Source organism: Chiloscyllium plagiosum, unplaced genomic scaffold (genome assembly GCF_037043375.1).
Source record: "Chiloscyllium plagiosum isolate Xiang-an unplaced genomic scaffold, Cpla_swu_hap1 HiC_scaffold_16, whole genome shotgun sequence".
Taxonomy (NCBI): domain Eukaryota; kingdom Metazoa; phylum Chordata; class Chondrichthyes; order Orectolobiformes; family Hemiscylliidae; genus Chiloscyllium; species Chiloscyllium plagiosum.
The window spans coordinates 16,103,284-16,123,388 of NW_028270154.1; the positions used below are offsets into that span (position 1 = coordinate 16,103,284).

A 20,105-nucleotide genomic window follows, 5' to 3' on the forward strand; every position below is an offset into this window, starting at 1 on the left:
TGGCACTAGGAGGCCATTCAGCCCATTGTTGGCCAGTAAAGAAACATCATCCATGTCCCTTTTCAATTCTTGGTATGCAGCCTCCTGGGTTATGTCTCAGTCAGTGCACATCCCTGTGTGGGGACAGGTTCTGCCTCTCTCACCCCCAGTCACCTCCAGCAACCTCAGAGAAAAAATTGAAACCACAACCCTGCTCTGACCCTTAGAGTACAGCGCAGAAGAGGCCATTTGGCCCTCCCAGTCTACAGCTATAAACTACTCTGAATCTACACCAGTCCCATTTTCCAGCACTTGGACAATGCTATAATATTACGTGTTCATTCCAAGTACTTTTTAAAGATTGTGAGGTTTCCTGACTTAACTATCCTCACAGGAAGTGAATTACAGATCCCCACCATCCTTCTCCCAAATCCACGTTCCTCAGTTCTTCAAAGTGAAGGCAATGGATCTTGTTATGACATCTCCCTGTCTGGGTACAGGGCAAGGGGTAAAGGCAGAGTGAACTCAGGTATGACAGCCCTTTCCCCGATCAAACGCTGCTTGGTTTAAAGGCTGAGGAAATATTCCAATCCATAGTGTGGAAACTGGTCATGTGGAATTAGAAATGTGAGGGTGGGGGGAAGTGGGAGGGTGACGGAATTTCAGTTTGGTGCAAAAACAAGAAGAAATGGGGAGGAAACTGATCATATCAGGAGGATGGGCGGCAATCTTCCTGTCTCTCTCTCTGTATAGGTGGATATGAGCTGCTCATGCAAATATTTACTCATGACAAGTTAACCGCAAACTCTTCATTAAGTCTCGGAGCAAAAGGCTTAAATCCACCGTCAGTGCTACGATGGAGCTCCAGGGGAAAGTTGCGCTGGTGACTGGCGCTGCCCAAGGCATCGGGAAAGCAATTGCTGAAATCCTCCTGAAGAACGGCGCTAAGGTAACAATTCTGGTGGAATCATTCCTGTCAATTTCCCCGTGCAAAGAAAGGTGACAATTGCCCGCGCAGTGTGTTCAGAAATGCAGCTGTTTGTGTTAACTTGATTGATCTGGAACAAGCGGTACGTAAAAGCTAGGTTGAATAATGAGTTTTAAATTGGAACTTAACTGCAGGGAAAACCATATTCCAGCAATTTACAGGAATTACCTGCGGGCAAGTATGCAACGACAGAAGGTGTAACACCTGCCCATCTACCTCCTCCTTCCTCACTTTCTGGCTGTCCAGGCACAAGTTCCAGGAGCAGCTTTAAGTGCTCTTTATCTAGTCTACTGTATTCACGGATCACAATGTGGTCTCCTCTACACTGGGGAGATGAGCGCAGATTGGGTAACCGCTTTGCACAATACCTACATTCTGTCAACAAAAATGACCGTGAGCTTCCGGTTATAGAGACACGCAGCACTTAAACAGAATGTTTCGTCCAACTAGTCCAGGTACATCAGACATCTCAATCTGACCTAGTCCCTTTTGCCAGCATTCGGCCCATATCCTTCTAAACCTTCACATTCATCTGGATGTCTTTTAAATATTGTAATTGTATCGGACTCCACCACTTCCTCTGGCAGCTCATTGCATACATGCACCACCCTCTGCATGAAAAAATTCTACCGCTGTCCCTTTTAAATATTTCCCCTCTCACCTTAAACCTATGCCCTCTAGTTTTGGATTGCCCCACCCTGCCCCTCATGATTTTACAAACCTCTAAAAGGTCAGCCCTCAATGTCCAATGCTCCAGGGAAAAAAGCCCCAGACTATTCAATCTGTCCCTATAGCTCTAACCTTCCAACCCTGGCTACATCCTTGTACATCTTTTCAGCATCCTTTGAAGTTTAACAAGATTTTCCTATAGCAGGGAGTCCAGAACAGCTGCACCATGTCCTTTACAGCTGCACCATGTCCTTTACAGCTGCACCATGACATCCCAATCCTATACTCAATGTTCTGACCACTGAAGGCAAGCTTGGCACATGCTTTCTTCATCACCCTATCTACCCACTAATCAACTTTCAAGGAACTATGTGCCTGCACCTCTCAGTTCCTTTGTTTGGTAACACTCCCCAGGGCCTTACCATTCACTGTATAGGTCTTGCCCTCCTGCCACTTTAATACAGCACCGGTTCCCTCACCAACATCTCTGTCTTTTGCTTGCTGCAGTGTTCCAGTGAAGTTCAGTGCTAACTGGAAGAATAGCGTGTCATTTTTCCCCTTGGGGAGCCTGCAGACTTCCAAACTCAAAACTGAGTTCAGTAACTTTAGGGTTTGAACATCGTCGTCCATGTCTTTACCCACCCCCACATCCCAGGTCCTGTCATCATATTGATACAGCTAACCCATTTTCACTTACTTATGGTCTACATTAGCAACTCTTCTTTCTGGCATACCATGATCTATCCTTTATTTGCCTCACTGTCTTTCTCTCTGACTTGGCTCCATCTCCACCTAATGCTTACTCCCTTACTCCAACTACCATCCCCTGTCTTCAGCATGTATACCACCATTTGTTAGCTACCATCAGTTCTGAAGAACAATCACCATACTCAAATCATTTATTCTGCTTTCTCTCCGTAGTGCTGCCAGACATGCAGAGTTTCTCCACCAATTTGTGTTTTTGTCTAAGCATATTGATAACTTTTTAAAATTCATTTTCGTTAGTCATCATAACAGCAAGAGTTCCTTGGGATGGTGTCTTCAGCTGCTTCAATGACCTGGTTTTTATTCACTTTTAAGACGTGGGCTGTGCCAGAATTTATTGCTTGTCCCTAGTGCCCTTGAGAAGGTGGTGGTGAGCTGCCTTCTTGAGTCACTGCAGTCCATGTGCTGTAGCTAGACCCACTGTACTGTTGGGGAGGGAGTTGCATGATGTAACAGTGAATGCACAGCAATGTATTTTCAAATCAGGATGGTGAGTGACTTGGAAGAGAACTCCAAGGTGGTGGTGTTCCCATGTGTTTTTCCCTTGTCCTTTGAGATGGAAATGATCATGGGTTTGGAAGGTACTGTTTGTGGAGCTTTGCTAAATTTAAACAGTGTATCTTGTAGATAGTATATGCAGTAAAGTCTTGTTGTCTGCAGGTTGACCATAAGACATAGGAGTAAAAATAGGCCATTCAGCCCATTGTGTCTGTTCTGCCATTCTGTTAGATCATGTCTGATTGGTGAGGTTGAGGCCAAGTATGATTTCCTCTCTTGTTGATTCCCTTACAATTGCCGTTGACTTACGGTAGCTATTATATACTTTAGCACTTGACCAACTCAGTCAGTAGTCAGGCTGCTGAGTCCCTCTTGGTAGTGGATATTGAAGGCCTCCATCCAGATTCCATCCTGTGTCCAAATGCAGCAAGACCTGAATACCATCCAGGCTTGGACTGATGAGTGGAAGTAACATTTGTGTAACACAAGTATCAAGCAATGACCATCATGAGCAAGAGAGAATTTGATCCTCACTCCTTGACATTCAATGTGAGTACCTGTTTTAAAAAATTATCAAGGTCAGGTCCGTAGGAGAGTAGTCTGACACAGAACAAACGACCAAGAGGTGAGTCTGCTAGAATATGAGCATTTTATTCCCCGCAGCGTCGCCACAACCAGGTCTCATACTTACAACGGGTCTGGCTTATACTCACTCTACATGTTACCGGAACTGGGAGCCGTCAGTTCTCGTAGAGCGGTTGCCAACAACCCACGCTCGGCGGTTAAACGTAACCCCGGAGCAGACTCACCGAACTGGAGACTTTTCCAGCTGATATACTCTTTTCCAGATATAAACATTCATGTGAACAGCAGAGCAAGGCTAAAAAACACATTCCATTCTGGTTACATACAGATAAGAAGATTCACACGGGGAGGTGTGTAATAAGATTCACACGGGACTAAGCAACACCTCCATTCTGGTTAGATTCACACATGTATTGGGACATAATTTTTAACCGTTTCACCACATTCCACTGCTTGGCCCAATACATGTGTTACATTATGATTCACACATGTATTGGGACATAATTTTACACCACAGTACCATTACTGAAACTGCCCACTGTCAACATCCTGAGGTTGTTGTAGGGGAGGTTGTCAGTAACCAGAAACTGAACTGGACTAACCATATAACTAATGTGCCTACAAGTACAGGTCAGAAGAGTCCTTTGGTAAATTAGTCACCTCTCCCATAATCTAGAGGGCCTGAGTCAGGAGTGTGATCAAATACTTCCCACTTGCCTCAACGAGTGTAGCTCCAACAATATGCAAGATGCTGACAAGATCCAGGATAAGCCAGCCTCTTGGTTGGCACCACATCTGTAAATATTCATCCCCTCACCACTGATGCACAGTGACAATAATGTGTCTATATATTTTAAGAACAAAAAACATTTGCTTAAAAGTTGAGATTATTTTTAGAATTTAGCATATAATTATATCAGTGTTCAGTTACTTAATCAGTTCTAAGGGGATCTAGTTAAAATTAAGTAGCAACATTAAAGATTTCTGAATTCTTCAGTTAATATCTGAGATATATAAATAATAATTGTAAAGTAGATTATTTAAAGTACATTTTATATTAGGGAATTTTTAAATGGTCATAATCAGAATATGTCAACTGAAGATGGCAGCTCACCATGACCTTCTCAAGGGCAAGTAGGGATGGGCAATAATGCTAGCCCAGCCAGTGATACCCACAGACACAAATGATTTCGATCTGGAGTCAGAGACTTTGGATGATGCCAGCTTAGAAATCTGGACAGTTACCCAGGAAGTGTTAGACAGCAAAGTTTTAAAACTCCAAGAGAACAATACAACTGAACCCCAATCATTCCTATTGGCCAACCTACCAACCTCTCCCTCAGCACCTGACTATTAGCCTAACATCCCCACCCCCAACATGACCTGAGTAACCCCCTCTGGCACATTGACACAACCTCTACCTCACCTGACTCCCTCCAAATGACCAGTTCCAACCTCACTTTCCAACTCATTCCCTCCCACAGGGCGGCATGGTGGCTCAGTGATTAGCACTGCTGCCTCACAGCGCCAGGGACCCAGGATCGATTCCAGCCTCGGGCGACTGTCTGTATGGAGTTTGCACATTCTTCCCATGTCTGTGCTGGGTGCTCCGGTTTCCTCCCACAATCCAAAGATGTGCAGGTCAGGTGCATTGGCCATTCTAAATTGCCCATAGTGTGAGGTTCATTAGTTAGAGGGAAATGAGTCTGGGTGGGCTTGTTGGGCTGAAGGGCCTGTTTCCTCACTGTAGGGAATCTAATCTAATCACTGAGCTTCTTGGCTCCTCACCCAACACCTCCCCCACATTTCCAAACCTGACTCAATACCATCACCTGACGTGGTTTCTGATACCACCCGAGTCGATAAAGTGTGGAGCTGGAAAAAGTACAATAGGTCAAGCAGCCTCAGAGGAGCAGGAAAGTTGACGTTTCAGGTAGGACTCTTCATCAGAACCCCAACCCCTGACCCATCTACCTTGCTGCCACCCTACATCTGAACCTGCATTTTGCCCAACCTTCCCCATGATCACTCACTTATACATTACCCACTTACTTTCCCATGACAAAATCTTAGCTTCACACAGTACAGAAGAGGCCCTTCAGCCCATCTGTTCTACCCTGATAAAAACTACTCTAAATCTACACTTGCCCAACTTTCCAGCACTTGGCCCACTTGAATGTTATATACTTTCAAATGCTCATTCAAGTACTTGTTAAAACTGTGAGGTTTCTCACATCAGACACCCTCCATGTAGTGCATTCTAGGCCTCTGACATCCTCTGGGTGAAAAACACTTTCCTGAAATCCTGTTTAAACCTTCTGCCTTTCACCTTAAAATTATGCCAAATTGTTATTGATCCTTTGACATTCACCATGTTCATGCCCCTCAGAATCCTTTACACCTCCTCAGTTCACCTCTCAGCTTGAAAACACCACTAGCTGCCTTGGTGTGATTTGAACACACATCCCTTAAGCATTTAGCTGCGCCTTTGAGTTACTAACACAATGATGTTACAACTACAATACCTTCTTCATCCACGGTTGGTTTTGAAAGAGGCTTTGGATCATCAGAACTCTTTTTTTACTCATTTTAATCCAGCAGCTCATGCCCTAGAAAGGGGGAATCTCTGCATATATCCTCCGGGGAACACTGCACCAAATCAGTGCTGAAGGATCAGAAGTTCACTGAGAAAAATCAGAAGAAGTTTGGGGTGTAGGTTTCCTGCCCCTCGGATGCTGTCTGACCTGCTGTGCTTTTCCAGCACCACTCTAACCTAAACTCTGGTTTCCAGCATCTGCAGTCCTCGCTTTCGCCTTGCAGGTTTCATTTGTCTGGTCAGAGTTGGAATTAGAGTTTGAAATGGGCCATTGACTGACCTAAGCTCCCCTCAGACACGGGGCTTTTGCCCAAAACATCGATTTTCCTGCTCCTCGGATGCTGCCTGAACTGCTGTGCTTTTCCAGCACCACTTTAATCTAGAATCTGGTTTCCAGCATCTGCAGTTATTGTTTTTACCTATATTGACCAACCTGTATGTTTGCTTTAGGATCCTTTGGGACTGAACCATTTTTTGCCTCCTTTAGGTGAGTCTGTTGGATATCAATGTACCTACAGGGGAGGCTACCAAAGCTGCCTTTGAACAGGTCTATGGAGCGGAGAATATTTTGTTCCTTCCATGTGATGTAACGTCTGAGAATCAGTTGAAAGGTACCAATTAAAACACTAATTTTAGCAACATGCCACTGACTTGTTCAATCTGACTGGTTTCTAAACAGTCACTTTGCTGCAACCTGTGGGTGTAACAGTCAGCTGGAGTGAGTGTGAATGGGAGTTACATTATTGGCATTAGTAAGCTTATATACGATTAAATATAATCAGTACAACACCTTCCATTTACTGAGAGAGAAGAGAATGAGGATACGTTTACACTTAAAAACTGTTCCTTCAGAGCAGGGGGTAAATATTCAGCCAGGAATGGGATATTTCATTGACAGCATAGATTCCAGAATTCAATTCTCAGTCTGTGCTTAGGCACCAATTGATACGGGTCAGCTTTTCTGTGTTCCTGGGTCTCAGGGTCTCAGTGTCTCAGTGTTCCTGGTGAAGGATCTCAGTCCAAGTGTTCCTTGTTTAGACTCTTGTGGTCTTGGTACATGCTCCTTCTGTAGGTCTTGGTTTAGATGGTCCTGGTTTAGTGTCCCAGGAGTAGGTACATGTTCTAGCTTATGGTCTCAGTTCTCCTGCTGATAGTTCTCACAGTCTTTCCATTTCTGGCCATAAGACTACGGCCTGTTGCCTCTTGCGAGGAAGCAGGGATGTTCTCCAATGGTTTGATGTTGCACACCATTACCCATCTTCCAGGTGTATATATGGAGGAGGGAAGGTGCTTTTTGCAAATCTACAAGTTGCTTTTATTTCAGGATTTTGATGGTTGTTGATTGTGGGAAACGGGAAGCATACTGGGAGCATTCCTCCCATTTCACACACCGCCAATAGAAGGGTTTCCTGTGACAGTCTCCAAAAAGTCTGGTTCAATATCAAGAGGGTTTGGTGAAAAGGTTCCATTTAGGTCTTGGCCAACCATATTTCCCAGGGCAATGATCAGGAAAATTCACTCGATTGTTTGCATGTATAGATCATCCTCGATAATGAAACATCTGACAACTGGAAAATCTCAGTTATAAATGGAGATTAGATAGATGGGGTTATTTTCCCTGCAGCAGAGGAAGTGGAGGAGTGATCTGATTAAGGTATAAAAACTATGGGAGGCAGAGATAGGGGTGATCGTGAAAATATCTTCCACGTGGCAGATACATCGAAGATCAGAGTGCACAAGTTTAAAGTGACTGGTGAATGGTTTAGAGAAGATCTGCGGAACATGTCTTCCACTCAGAGGATAGTGGAAATATGAAATGCACTAACTGAGGCTGATGGAGACAGAACATAAGGACTACATAAGAAGAAAAGATTTACAAGGATGTTGCCAGGGTTGGAGGATTTGAGCTATAGGGAGAGGTTGAATAGGCTGGGACTATTTTCCCTGGAGCATCGGAGGCTGAGGTTTATAAAATCATGAGGGGCATTGGTAGGATAAAGTCTTTTCCCTGGAGTGGGGGAGTCCAGAACTAGAGGGCATAGGTTTAGGGTGAGAGGGCAAAGATTTAAAAGAGACCTAAGGGGCAACTTTTTCACACAGAGGGTGGTGCATGTATGGAATGAGCTGCCAGAGGAAGTGGTGGAGGCTGGTACAATTGCAACATTTAAAAGGCATCTGGATGGGTATAAATAGGAAGAGTTTGGAGGGATATGGGCCAGATGCTGGCAGGTGGGACTAGATTGGGTTGGGATGTCTGGTCGGCATGGACAAGTTGGACTGAAGGTTTTGTTTCCATGCTGTACATCTCTATGACTCTATAACTAGGAGCAGGAATAGGCCGTCTGGTAGCCTTGCAGGTAGTCTTGCAACATTTAAGAAACACCTAAATAAGCACTTGAAATGCCAGGGCAAAGTAGGTTATGAACCAAGTGCAGGTAAATAGAATTAGCATAGTTGGTATTTGTTGCTCAGTATTCTCCTGGTGGGAGAGAGGGGGGACAGAGAGAGGGGGGACAGAGAGAGGGGGGACAGAGAGAGGGGGGACAGAGAGAGGGGGACAGAGATGTGCAGGTTAGGGTGGGTTGGCCGTGCTAAATTGTCCCATAGTGTCCAGGGATGTGCAGGTTAGGGTGGGTTGGCCGTGCTAAATTGTCCCGTAGTGCCCTGGTCTTCGCTATATGACTCTGACTCCGTAACTGAATGAGTCATTCTGAGGCAAGTATTTAGTGTTGGTATGTTTGGTTGGAGACTTTGGAAACTTTGCTAATCAACTCCATTCATTGTTTTTTCCAGATTGTTTTGGCAAAACTCTTGAAAAGTTTCAGAGATTGGACATAGTATGTAACAATGCAGGGATCTCTGATCGGGAAAACTGGGAGAAGTGTCTCAGTGTAAATCTGGTATGTGCCAATAGTCTATTGATTATGTTAATTGGGTTTCATGTGAGCTCATTAATTAACTGGGATGTGGTTGAGTTTGGAGATGAATGTTTTTATACTTTCATTCTGTTAACCAATGTAAGACTTAGCAAAGAATGGTTTTAATAATACCCTTAACTCTTCTGATTGCAATAGATCAATTGGCTCATTCTACTAACCAGTTTGCTGACCTCTAGTTTGTCCATCCTGTTTATCAGACTGCCTATTCCACAAGTTAGCATGGATGCCCAGTGGTTAGCACTACTGCCTCATAGTGCCAGGGTCCCAGGTTCAATTCTAGCCATGGGTGACTGTCTGTGTGGAGTTTGCACATTCTCTCCATGTCTGCATGGGTTTCTCCCACAATCCAAAGATGTGCAGGTCAGGTGAATTGACCATGCTAAATTGTCCATAGTTGTTAGGTGCATTAGTCAGAGGTAGGTGGGTTATTCTTCAGAGGGTCGGTGTGGACTTGTTGGGCCAAAGGACCTGTTTCCACACTGTAGGGAATCTAATCTTCCCAGTATTTTACTGTTCATGATTCTACTACTACCCTGAATGTTTGTGGTCTGCTAATGCTTGAATGTACTGTTGCTGGGTGAACTTGAATATAGCTTGTTATCTACATGTATCTCTACACTTGCTACTATCTGTACATATCAGTATTTTAATATTATCTGAATGGGCCTGCTGCCTGGTGATTCCTATGATGCTTGTATTGCAGGTCAGTGTAATTAAAGGAACCTTTCTGGGAATACAGCACATGAGTAAAGAGACTGGAGGAAAAGGAGGAGTGATTGTTAATATTGCTTCCATGGCAGGTAAGTCAGCAAAGTAACAATAGCTTATCAATGAATATTCTAAGTGTTGCCTGAGGATTCTGGAAAACATCCATAAGGGACAAATTATGTTTTCAGGGAAAACTAATTTTACATGTAATATACAGCAAAGGAAAAGATATTTATCTCCACACAAGCTGCCGGTCATCTGATTCAACTCACAACATCATTCAACTTCTTTAACTTCCCTTCAAGTGTCATTCACCTCAACCCATTCTGTGGCAATCACAAGGTGATTACATTCTAATCATCTCTGGATTTTCCTGAGTTCCTCACTGAATTTGTTAGTGACTGTTTAATAAGAACCACACGGAACCAGAGTGGCTCTTTGGCACGTTGAGTCTCTACTGCAAAAAAAATACTGAATCTACTAGTCTTACTTTCCAGCATGTGACACCTCAGACACTACAGATTTTGGCCACCTTGGAGAGACAATAGTATATGCATAGACGAAGATACAACAGAGACACTTACAGCAGAGTTTGTATATGAATAACAGATACTTTTAACTACTAGAATCACATTCATTGTCTTTCAGTACCCTGGCTTCTGTAACTAATCCCAAATGTTATTACCTGGGAGAGTTGGCAGCTGGCCAGTCTGGAACACTTCTCAATATCTTCACCTTGCTTCCTGACATAGGGTATGTCCTGCAGTTATTCTCTGAAATCCTGCTGGAAATCAAGAATTTTCTGGACTACTTTATACACAGGTCTCTGTGCAAAGTGTATGACTTATTTGGAATAATGAGTGTCTCATCTTTATTTGGTGGAGACAGTAGTTACTAATTTCCTTTAATCTTAGCTCTTAGCAGACCTGAATTTCTAAGCATAATTACATTCACATAACAGCCCATTGTAAAGCCACCTATTAGTTCCTGTTACCTTCAGCCTTATCCAGCATAGTTTACCTCTAGTTTTGGATTGTAACGCAAGTCAAAACATTCTTTTGAAATCTCTTATATTTTGATGTCTATTATAAACCCCTCATTTATTCCTCAGCCTTCTCTTTCCTAAAGGTAAGACCCAAACTCTTTGCCACAACAATTTACACTGACATTTCAGCTTAGTACTAAGGGAATGCTGCTGTGCTATCATTAGCTGAGACATTAAAATAAGACTATGCCTGCCCCTTCCGGAATGTAAAGGTTCCCATTGCTACTGTTTCAAAGAAGATGAGGGGTCTATCTCCAGTGTCCTGACAAGTATTTATGCAAATAGTCCTTTTGTAGCACATAAATACAGAGTATAGCTGAAAAACAACCCATTTTGTATTGAACTGAATTGAATTGAATTGAATTTATTGTCATGCGTACCGAGTGAAAAGCTTTGTCTTGTGAGCAATACAGGCAGATCACATAGTTAAATCGCATAGATAAGTAAATAATAGGTAAATAGCGGCAAAAACAAAAACACAGGTACAGGTGAATGCTAAGAGTTTGTGAGTCCATTCAGTATTCTAACAACAGCAGGGTAGAAACTGTTTTGAAACAGGCTGGTATGTGTGTCCAGGCTTCTGTACCTTCTCCTCGATGGTAGAGGTTGTAGAAAAGCATTGCCAGGGTGGGATGGATCTTTGAGAATGCTGGCGGCCTTTCCTTGACAACGGGTTTGGTAGATGGATTCTATAGATGGGAGATTGGCCTTTGTGATTGTGTGGGCCAAGTTTACCACTCTCTGTAACCGTCTCCAATCTTGAATGGTACAGTTCCCATACCAGATAGTGATACATCCAGACAGAATGCTCTCGATGGTGCACCTATAAAAGTTGACAAGGGTATTCGCCATCATGCCAAATTTTCTCAGCTGTCTGAGGAAGAAGAGAACTTTTGGGCCTTTGTAACCAGTGTTTAAAAATGCTGGAAAAACGCAGCAGGTCAGGCAGCAAACAAGGAGAAGGAGAATCGACATTTCGGGCATAAGCCCATGCCTGAAATGTCGATTCTCCTTCTCCTTGGATGCTGCCTGACCTGCTGCGCTTTTCTAGCAACACATTTTTAAGCTCTGATCTCCAGCATCTACAGTCCTCCCTTTCTCCTTTGTAACCAGTGTGTCCACATGAACAGTCCAAGAAAGTTTGTTGTGGATGACCACTCCCAGGAGCTTGACACTCTCCACGCATCCATGTCTGTGCTGTTAATATGTAGGGGGGCATGAGTAACGTCCCGTCGAAAGTCAGTAATGAGTTCATTGGTTTTGCCATCACTGAGAGCTAGGCTGTTCTCAGTGCACCATTCTTCCAGGTCTTCCACCTCCTGTCTGTTTCATTGCCATCTGAGATTCGACCGACTACGGTGGTGTCATCAGTGAACTTGTAAATGGCATTAGTCTGGTATTTGGCAATGCAGTTATGGGTATGCAATGAATACAGTAGGGGGCTGAATATGCACCTCTGGAGGGTTCCAGTGTTGAGTGTTAGCGAGGATGAAATATTGTCCCCAATCTTCAATGATTGTGGCCTCTGGGTCAGGAAACTGAGGAGAGTGGGGCTTAGTCCGAGATCACTATGTCTAGTAATCAGTATCGTGGGGATAATAGTGTTGAAGGCTGAACTATAGTCAATGAGTAGGATTCTTACGTAGCTGTTCTTGGTGCCAAGATGTTCTAGGGAGGAGTGAAGGGCAAGTGATACGGCATCTGACGTGGATCTGTTAATCCGATAGGCAAATTGGAGTGGGTCAAGAGCAGTGAGGAGGCTGGAGTTGATTAATGCCATGACCAGTCTTCCAAATCACTTCATGACCACCAAGGTTAGGGCCACTAGGCAGTAGTCATTGAAACATGCTGCATGAGCCTTCTTAGGCACAGGTATGATGTTGGCCCTCTTGAAACAGGCAGGGACAGTGGCCAGCTGCAGGGAGAGTTTGAAGATGTCTTACACTCATCAGAACAATTCTCAAGAAAAGCCAAACTAAAGGGAAATCTACATTTATACTGGACATGAGGAATGTGCTGATTGGTTCTGAAGTGGTCTTTGCTTGATAGAAGCATTGCAATGGAGAAGTTAATCATGACTGAGTTCACTGCTTAACTTTTGTTTCTATTTTAGATGTTTTCCTTATCAACCTGTTCAAAGAGGTTTTCACACAACTCTAAAACAGGTTGAACTTGAACCTGGGCCTATCAGTTCGGGGTGGGGATGCTACCGTTGTACCACAACAGCCCTTGTTTAAATTTTAAACTAAGCAGCTTTAAATGGCAACTCCTGTGGGGATGCAATACTGTGGAGATTCTTCCTCTGCTCTGCCTGTTAATGATCTGTATTGTGAGAGTGCTCAAGTTAGATTCTAATGGAGTTCCATAAAATTTACATTGGCAGAATGTATACATTGAGGTGATATAATGTTACAACAAAATTGGTGTACATTTCTATCATAAAAGAGCAGCTTACACTGGCTCTTTTGAAGAACAGGACGATTTGTCTCTCTCCCCACTCTTTTCCCATTAAGATAAAGGTTTATACCATATGAACAAAACTTGTGGCTTTTTGGAACAACCTTCATCTATTCTTTTTAATGTAGAGATAAAATTGATTTTCACACACTTCTGTGAAGGTGACTTGTTCCTTTTAACAAAGGTCAGAAAGTAATTTTGAACAGTGAATTCAAACATAATTTTCAAGGAAGCATTTGAATTAAGATAAGTGACTGGAAAAGGTGCCTGAGGAGTTAAAAGTTCAACTTCTATATGATATTAAAAAGACAGATACAAATCAGGCTTCACTTGAGAAGTGTTTCATATCAGTAGAAAGGCAATAATATTGCTCAGTCCCTCCTTGCTGATTCATACCCTTGTAATTCCCTCATTTAGATTTAGGACACTAGTTTTGGATTTGACTGCTTCATCTCCATCTTAATGAGGAATTTTATCAATATGGTCACTCTTCCACAAGATGGATCCTGCACAAGAAGCCTGTTAATTAATTCATCCTCATTGCGCAATACAACTCTGGAATAAAAATTTTTAAAAAGCTGTTGGAGAAACTCAACAGGTCTGGCAGCAGCTGTGGAGAGAAAACCCTTCTTCAAAACTGACAGCATCTAAGAGAAAATGGCAATCTTGTTGATGACAGGAGTCAGTGAGGCGGGGGGAGGAGGCAGAGGGGCTGAGGAATGAGTAGATAGGTGGAGATGGAGCCCAGGCAGAGAGAAAAGAAACAAATTGAGTACCGGAGTTGGGAGGTCATGTTGCGGCTGTACAGGACATTGGTTAGGCCACTGTTGGAATATTGCGTGCAATTCTGGTCTTCTTCCTATCGGAAATATGTTGTGAAACTTGAAAGGGTTCAGAAAAGATTTACAAGGATGTTGCCAGGGTTGGAGGATTTGAGCTACAGGGAGAGGCTGAACAGATTGGGGGATGTTTTCCCTGGAATGTCGGAGGCTGAGGGGTGACCTTATAGAGGTTTACAAAATTATGAGGGGCATGGATAGGATAAATAGGCAAAGTCCAGAACTGGAGGGCATAGGTTTAGGGTGAGAGGGGAAAGATATAAAAGAGATCTTCAGAGCAATTTTTTCACACACAGGGTTGTACATGTATGGAATGAGCTGCCAGAGAAAGTGGTGGAGGCTGGTACAATTGCAACATTTAAGAGGCATTTGGATGGATATATGAATAGGAAGGGTTTGGAGGGATATGGGCCGGGTGCTGGCAGGTGGGACTAGATTGGGTTAGGATATCTCGTCGGCATAGGCGGGTTAGACCAAAGGTTCTGTTTCCATGCTGTACATCTCTATGACTCTAAAAGTAGGCAGACAAAGGGATGGTTGATAGTAAGCCTGGGAAGAAGCTAGATCAGTGATAATTGGGTCTATGACTGAGTGAAAATGGGTTGGCGGTTATGAAAGCAGTTCATGTGATGACAGAATCTGGGGTTTGGGATGGATAAGAGACATGGAAGGAGGTGTTCAGTTTTTAAATTATTGAACTCAATATTTAAGTCCTGAATCTTTGGAATTCTCTTCCATGAGAGGATTGTGGTTGCACTTTCTTTGAATATATGTAAGGCTAGGCTAGACAGACTTTAACCATCAGGGATTCAAAGGATATAGGGAGTGGGAGTGGAAGTGGAGTGGGAGTGGAAGTGGTGTGGAAGTTTCAGCTCGGTCATGACAATATGCTGTTAAGTCTCCTTCTACTCTTATTGAAGTTCTGAAGAAGATGACAGTTTAGATTAGATTGCTTACAGTGTGGAAGCAGGCCCTTCGGTCCAACAAGTCCACACCGAACTGCCGAAGCGCAACCCACCCAGACCCATTCCCCTAACACCACGGGCAATTTAGCATGGCCAATTCACCGAACCTGCACATTTTTTAGACTCTGGGAGGAAACCCACGCAGACACGGGAAGAATGTGTAAACTCCACACAGTCATTCGCCTGAGGCAGGAATTGAACCCGGGTCTCTGGCGCTGTGAGGCAGCAGTGCTAACCACTGTGCCACCGTGCCACCCTTATGGAACTATGCATAATTTTTCAGTGTCAGAAAGAGGATTTGGACATTTGAAAGGTTGAGGGCCTGCTTCTGTTGAGTGTGAGCAAGACTGAGAGAAATATAAGTTCAGAGGAAATGTGTTGAAATTTGCAAATGGTTTCAAAAAAGGAAGTACAAATAATTATTTAGAAGGTTGGAGGAAGTAATGATGAGTTTCGGCAATAGGTCCAGTAGTCAGAGATGGAACTCATCATCAGGAAGTGTGACAGATACTATTTCATAAAGCTGTAAAACTTCAGCAGGAACAACTTTTTCTCACTGAGATCTGTTGATGTGGAATTCTCTTTCAGGTTTATTTGTTGAGGCGTTTAGATTGAAAAGATGGAGAAAAGGGTGGAAGAAATTTGGAAACAATGCTGGTAACTGTGATCAGGCACTAGCTGTTCATGTAAAGGGTAAATGTTGACATGAACTGGATGGACTGATTGACCTGTCTCCATGCCTTTTCTGGAGCAGAGTGTCCAGTTCTGGTTGCCCTATTTTGGGAAGGATATCATTAAGCTGGAGTGAGTTCAGAAGAGATTTACAAGGATGCCGCAGGAATGGGGCATTTGAGTTATAAGAAGCTGGAACTTTTTTCTCTGGAGCATAGATGGTTGAAGGGTGATCTTACAGAGGTTTATAAAATAATGGGGGGTATAGCTCAGATGATTGGACTTTTCCCTAGGGTAGGGTATTTCAAGTCAAGGGGGCATATTTTTAAGTTGAGACGAGAAGGATTTAAAAAAGACATGAGAGAACATTTTTTTGCAGTGGTTTGCATGTGGAATGAATTTTAAGAGGATGTGGTGGCTGTGGGTATAGCTACAATGTTTAAGAGACGTTTGAAGAAGTATATGAACAGGAAATGTTGGAGGGATATGGGCCAAATGCAGGCAGGTGGGAATAGTTTAGTTTGGGATTATAGTTGGCATGAACTGGTTGGACCAAAGGGTCTGTTTCCGTGATGTATGATTCTATGACAGAATGACTCTATGCATTTCTGCATATTCACAAGTTTCTGTTGATGGCATGTTTGATGCTAACTCTTTCTTGTTTTGTGGTGAACAGGTCTGATTCCTTTCTTCCTTGGACCAGTTTATGCAGCCTCAAAGTATGGAGTAGTAGGATTCACTACATCACTGTCTGTGAGTGCTATGTTATATTGCAAAGAGTAAATGTTTTCTTTATAAATAATGCACTAATCCTGTGTAAGAATTTCAGAACAAGCAGCAGCCGTAGAGCAAGTAACAGGCCACATGGTCGCTCAAGCTTGCTCTGCTCCTCATTAAGATAAGAGCTCAGTTAGTACCTTGACTTAATTTTCTCATCCTAACTCCATAACCCCTGATTCCCTTAGTGCCCAAAGATCTGTCAACATTGACCTTGAATATAGTCATTAACTGAGCATCCACAGTCTCACATGGCTATCCAGGGTGGGTAAATGCCATACATGGACACGGAGGGTACAAAGACCATTGGCAAACCAATGTCCACTCTGACCTTACTGCACCATATTGTGATCTACAAGAATGGCCTTTGTTAACCAAGGACTTAGCTTGTTTCAAATTCCATGGTTCCTTTCTTCTTTGTAATCCCAGCTGTTGCTCCCAGGTGGTGACAGGTGGTACAGGAAAAGTACCAACAGTTTGATTGGCAGACTGCTCTTACTTATGAAATAGTAGCTTCAGTGATCGTGACTGGTTTTGGGATTCAATATCATTTCCTGGCTTTATCCTCATATCCTGTGATTGTAAGGGACCAAAAATCTATCTCAGCCTGAAATGTATTCAACAACTGAATTGTAATCTTCTGGGATAGAGAACTTCAAGATTCACTACCCTTTGAGTGAACTTCCTCACTACTCATCTCAGTCCAAAACGATTAGCCATGAGAAACAGTCTCAATATCTATTCTGACAAGCCCATTATAATTTTGCAAAGTTGAATTAGTCCACCTTTCCTTCTTTTACAGATAGGAGAACTTCACATAGGGGCCTCAGCTATCACTAGGAGAATTGTTAGGAGCCTGGCATTGCTTGTCTCCTGGAGACACAACACAATTTCCTGACAATTAGGCACTCCTCTGAACAGCGTCAGGCCTTCCAATCAATTAAGGGAATGGTGGCCCTTGTCAATACTACATTTAGGTGTAAAGGAGGATGGATCCCTAGGTAGAAGCAAGTGTAGATGAGATACAACTCGTCGAGTGGGGGTTGGCAGGATGTTGGAAGAAAGAGCATATGCAGTGGCTTTCAGCATACCGCACCTCATTTCATGATGCAGGGTCTTTCAAACACATTGTTCACGTGAACGATGTGTCACCTCTGGCTTACTCTCTGGCCCCTGCCCCTTTACCCTGCCAATCGGTTGTTGAAAACCCCAGGGTTTGCTGTGCAGCCTCATCAAACTTCCATTTACCAGTGATGGTGGATGACATCATTAAATGATTACTTAAGAGTATCAATTGGCCTCCAAGAGAAAAAGCTACTGATCATCTTTCTCACTGGTAGTTTGGTTGATGGGACTTGTGAAAGTAGCAGGTCCCTTTCCCGCAACCCTCCCACCTAATCAAATGGCTTCCTCATGTTTAAATTTCCTTAGGTTTTGGGGAAGGGCTTGGTCATTATATTTCTGGTCAGCATTTCCGATGGTTTCATCAATTCTCTGTTCAGTTGTAATGAGATTGCCTCAACCCTATATTCTAAGCTCCCTGCAATCAAGGTCAAAAGCCTTTTGCCTTCCTAATTGATTGCTGGACCTCTGTGCTAATATTGTTTTCCTTATATGAATATGTACCAATCCCTTGGAACAACAACCTTCTGAAATTTCATGTCTTTTAAAATACTCTGCATGTCTATAATACAAACAAAGTGAACAACTGCAGACTTACAAATTTATAATTCATCTATCACCTTGGTACAGACTATTATTTAACCTGCTTAAGCATTGTTACAATCACTTTGTGACCACCTCACAGCTGGCATTTTTGTCCAACTTTGAATGGTTACCAAATGTAGATATAAAATTCTGTCTCTTTGCCAAATTCATTAACACAGATTACAAATAGCTGAGGCCCTATCACTGATCATTGTGGCCTTATCACAACCAATCAACTTAAAGTGAAACATTTACTTCCTGTTCATCTACCAATTGTTAAAGCCTTTTAATATATTTCTCATGATCCCATTTTAAATTTTCAGTGAAATCCAAATGTACAACATTGGCTGCTTCTCCTTTATCGACACTAGCCATTAGGTCGTCATAACGTTGGGAGGCAACACAACTCAAACTGATTAATGGTGAAAAGGCTGTGGGGCTATGTGGGCCTCGGCTTGCTCCAAACATTTAACACCCCCAACTAAAGATGAACCCAGGGTATGGGGATTGAGAGACGGGTCTAATCAGATTGAATGTCTTGATGACCCTAATTGCTACGTGTGTTTGAATTGTGCTGCCTCTCAGGTGAGCCTCACACAAAGCACAAACACTTTTCAGGAACTTGGACCGGATTCCTGATTCCCCCAGTCTGCTGCAGTCAGGATGGGCCCTCATCACGAAACTCCATGTAAACTAGCATCTGAGAGCTTCCTGTCAGGAAGGTGTAAAGTTCTATAAAACTCAGAAAGTATGAGACATTACAAAATTTCTGCTTTTAGCTGACCTGCCTTGAGAAGCATGGGGTTCGATTACAAGTGCTGTGTCCTGGTTTTGTCGACACTCCACTTCTGACAGGTCTGAAATCAGTGAAGGCTCCGGATCAGAAGGAGTGGTTTAAGAAGATGGCTGCCAGATTTGGAGTTCAGACGTGAGTATGAACCAAATCAGGAAGTGGGGTGGGAATCGATAGGATGAAAACGTGTTCAAACATCTACATGGAGTATTTGCTGAGTGACAATCTACTAAGAAACTGGTGTAGTGTCCATGAAGTGACACCAGTTGATTTTTGAATCTTCGGCATTATCCTGAGAATTTACATGTTTGATTTGATGACTCTGCTGAAAGATGTGAGAACATTTATGCAAACTACCCTGGAATGTTTACAGGAAATCAATGATTTGGCTGTTTCTCCTTTATCGACCCTGCTGGTTAGATCCTCCCAGATTGGGTAGAAGGTCCAGCGGTGTGCTACCTTAATCCACTGGGAAAATTTGAGTTCTAATTTTAAACTAATTAGATGAATGTTCAGGATTACCATCTGATTTTTCCAGGACCTCACAAACTGCAGAGGGATTCTTGCAGCTCGTCATGGATCACACCAGGAATGGGGCATTGCTGAAGGCATCGGAAAACGGCAAGCTTGAGTATGAAGACCTACCTGCGTTAGTTCTTCTAGAAAATCCAAAATCTACTTAGGGACCTAATGGATTTAAGCAACAGGTCACTGAGAACAATGGAAAATTTAAACCTGGTCAAATATTAAATGATTAACATTTTAATTAGTGTTGCTCCTTTTGGTTAAATTGTTGGTTATAAATCAGAACTGGTCAAGGCTGTGTTATGTTCTCATTGGTAAGTCTGCATTTAAGAAGCGTGCTGATGATATAATTGTTGCATCATAACATGAGACCTGAAGGTACAAAGATATCATACTCCATCTTACCTCAGATCATTTGAAGCATCACACTATACAATGGAAGAGCATACATCTTGTAAACTAATGGCTTAACCTGCCCCAGCTACTTAAATAGCTGAGGAAAGTGACAATTGTTCATAATAGTTAGTTGCATAAATGTCTGTTGGATTCTTCAATACTGATATCCATGTCCAGTTTCTTATGTTACAGGAGACATATA

The 20,105-nt window shown here is 42.9% G+C and overlaps 1 protein-coding gene across 1 annotated transcript; it reads left to right on the forward strand.

The window, feature by feature from the left end:
* Positions 1 to 771: 771 nt before the first annotated feature.
* LOC122556487 (15-hydroxyprostaglandin dehydrogenase [NAD(+)]-like) lies at positions 772 to 19,748 on the forward strand. Its single transcript, XM_043703173.2, has 7 exons — positions 772 to 928; positions 6,568 to 6,691; positions 8,874 to 8,980; positions 9,723 to 9,819; positions 16,382 to 16,458; positions 18,969 to 19,117; positions 19,521 to 19,748. The coding sequence occupies exons 1-7, from the start codon at positions 836 to 838 to the stop codon at positions 19,663 to 19,665; spliced, it is 792 nt and encodes a 263-aa protein (XP_043559108.1). The 5' UTR covers positions 772 to 835; the 3' UTR covers positions 19,666 to 19,748.
* The last annotated feature ends 357 nt before the right edge of the window (positions 19,749 to 20,105 follow it).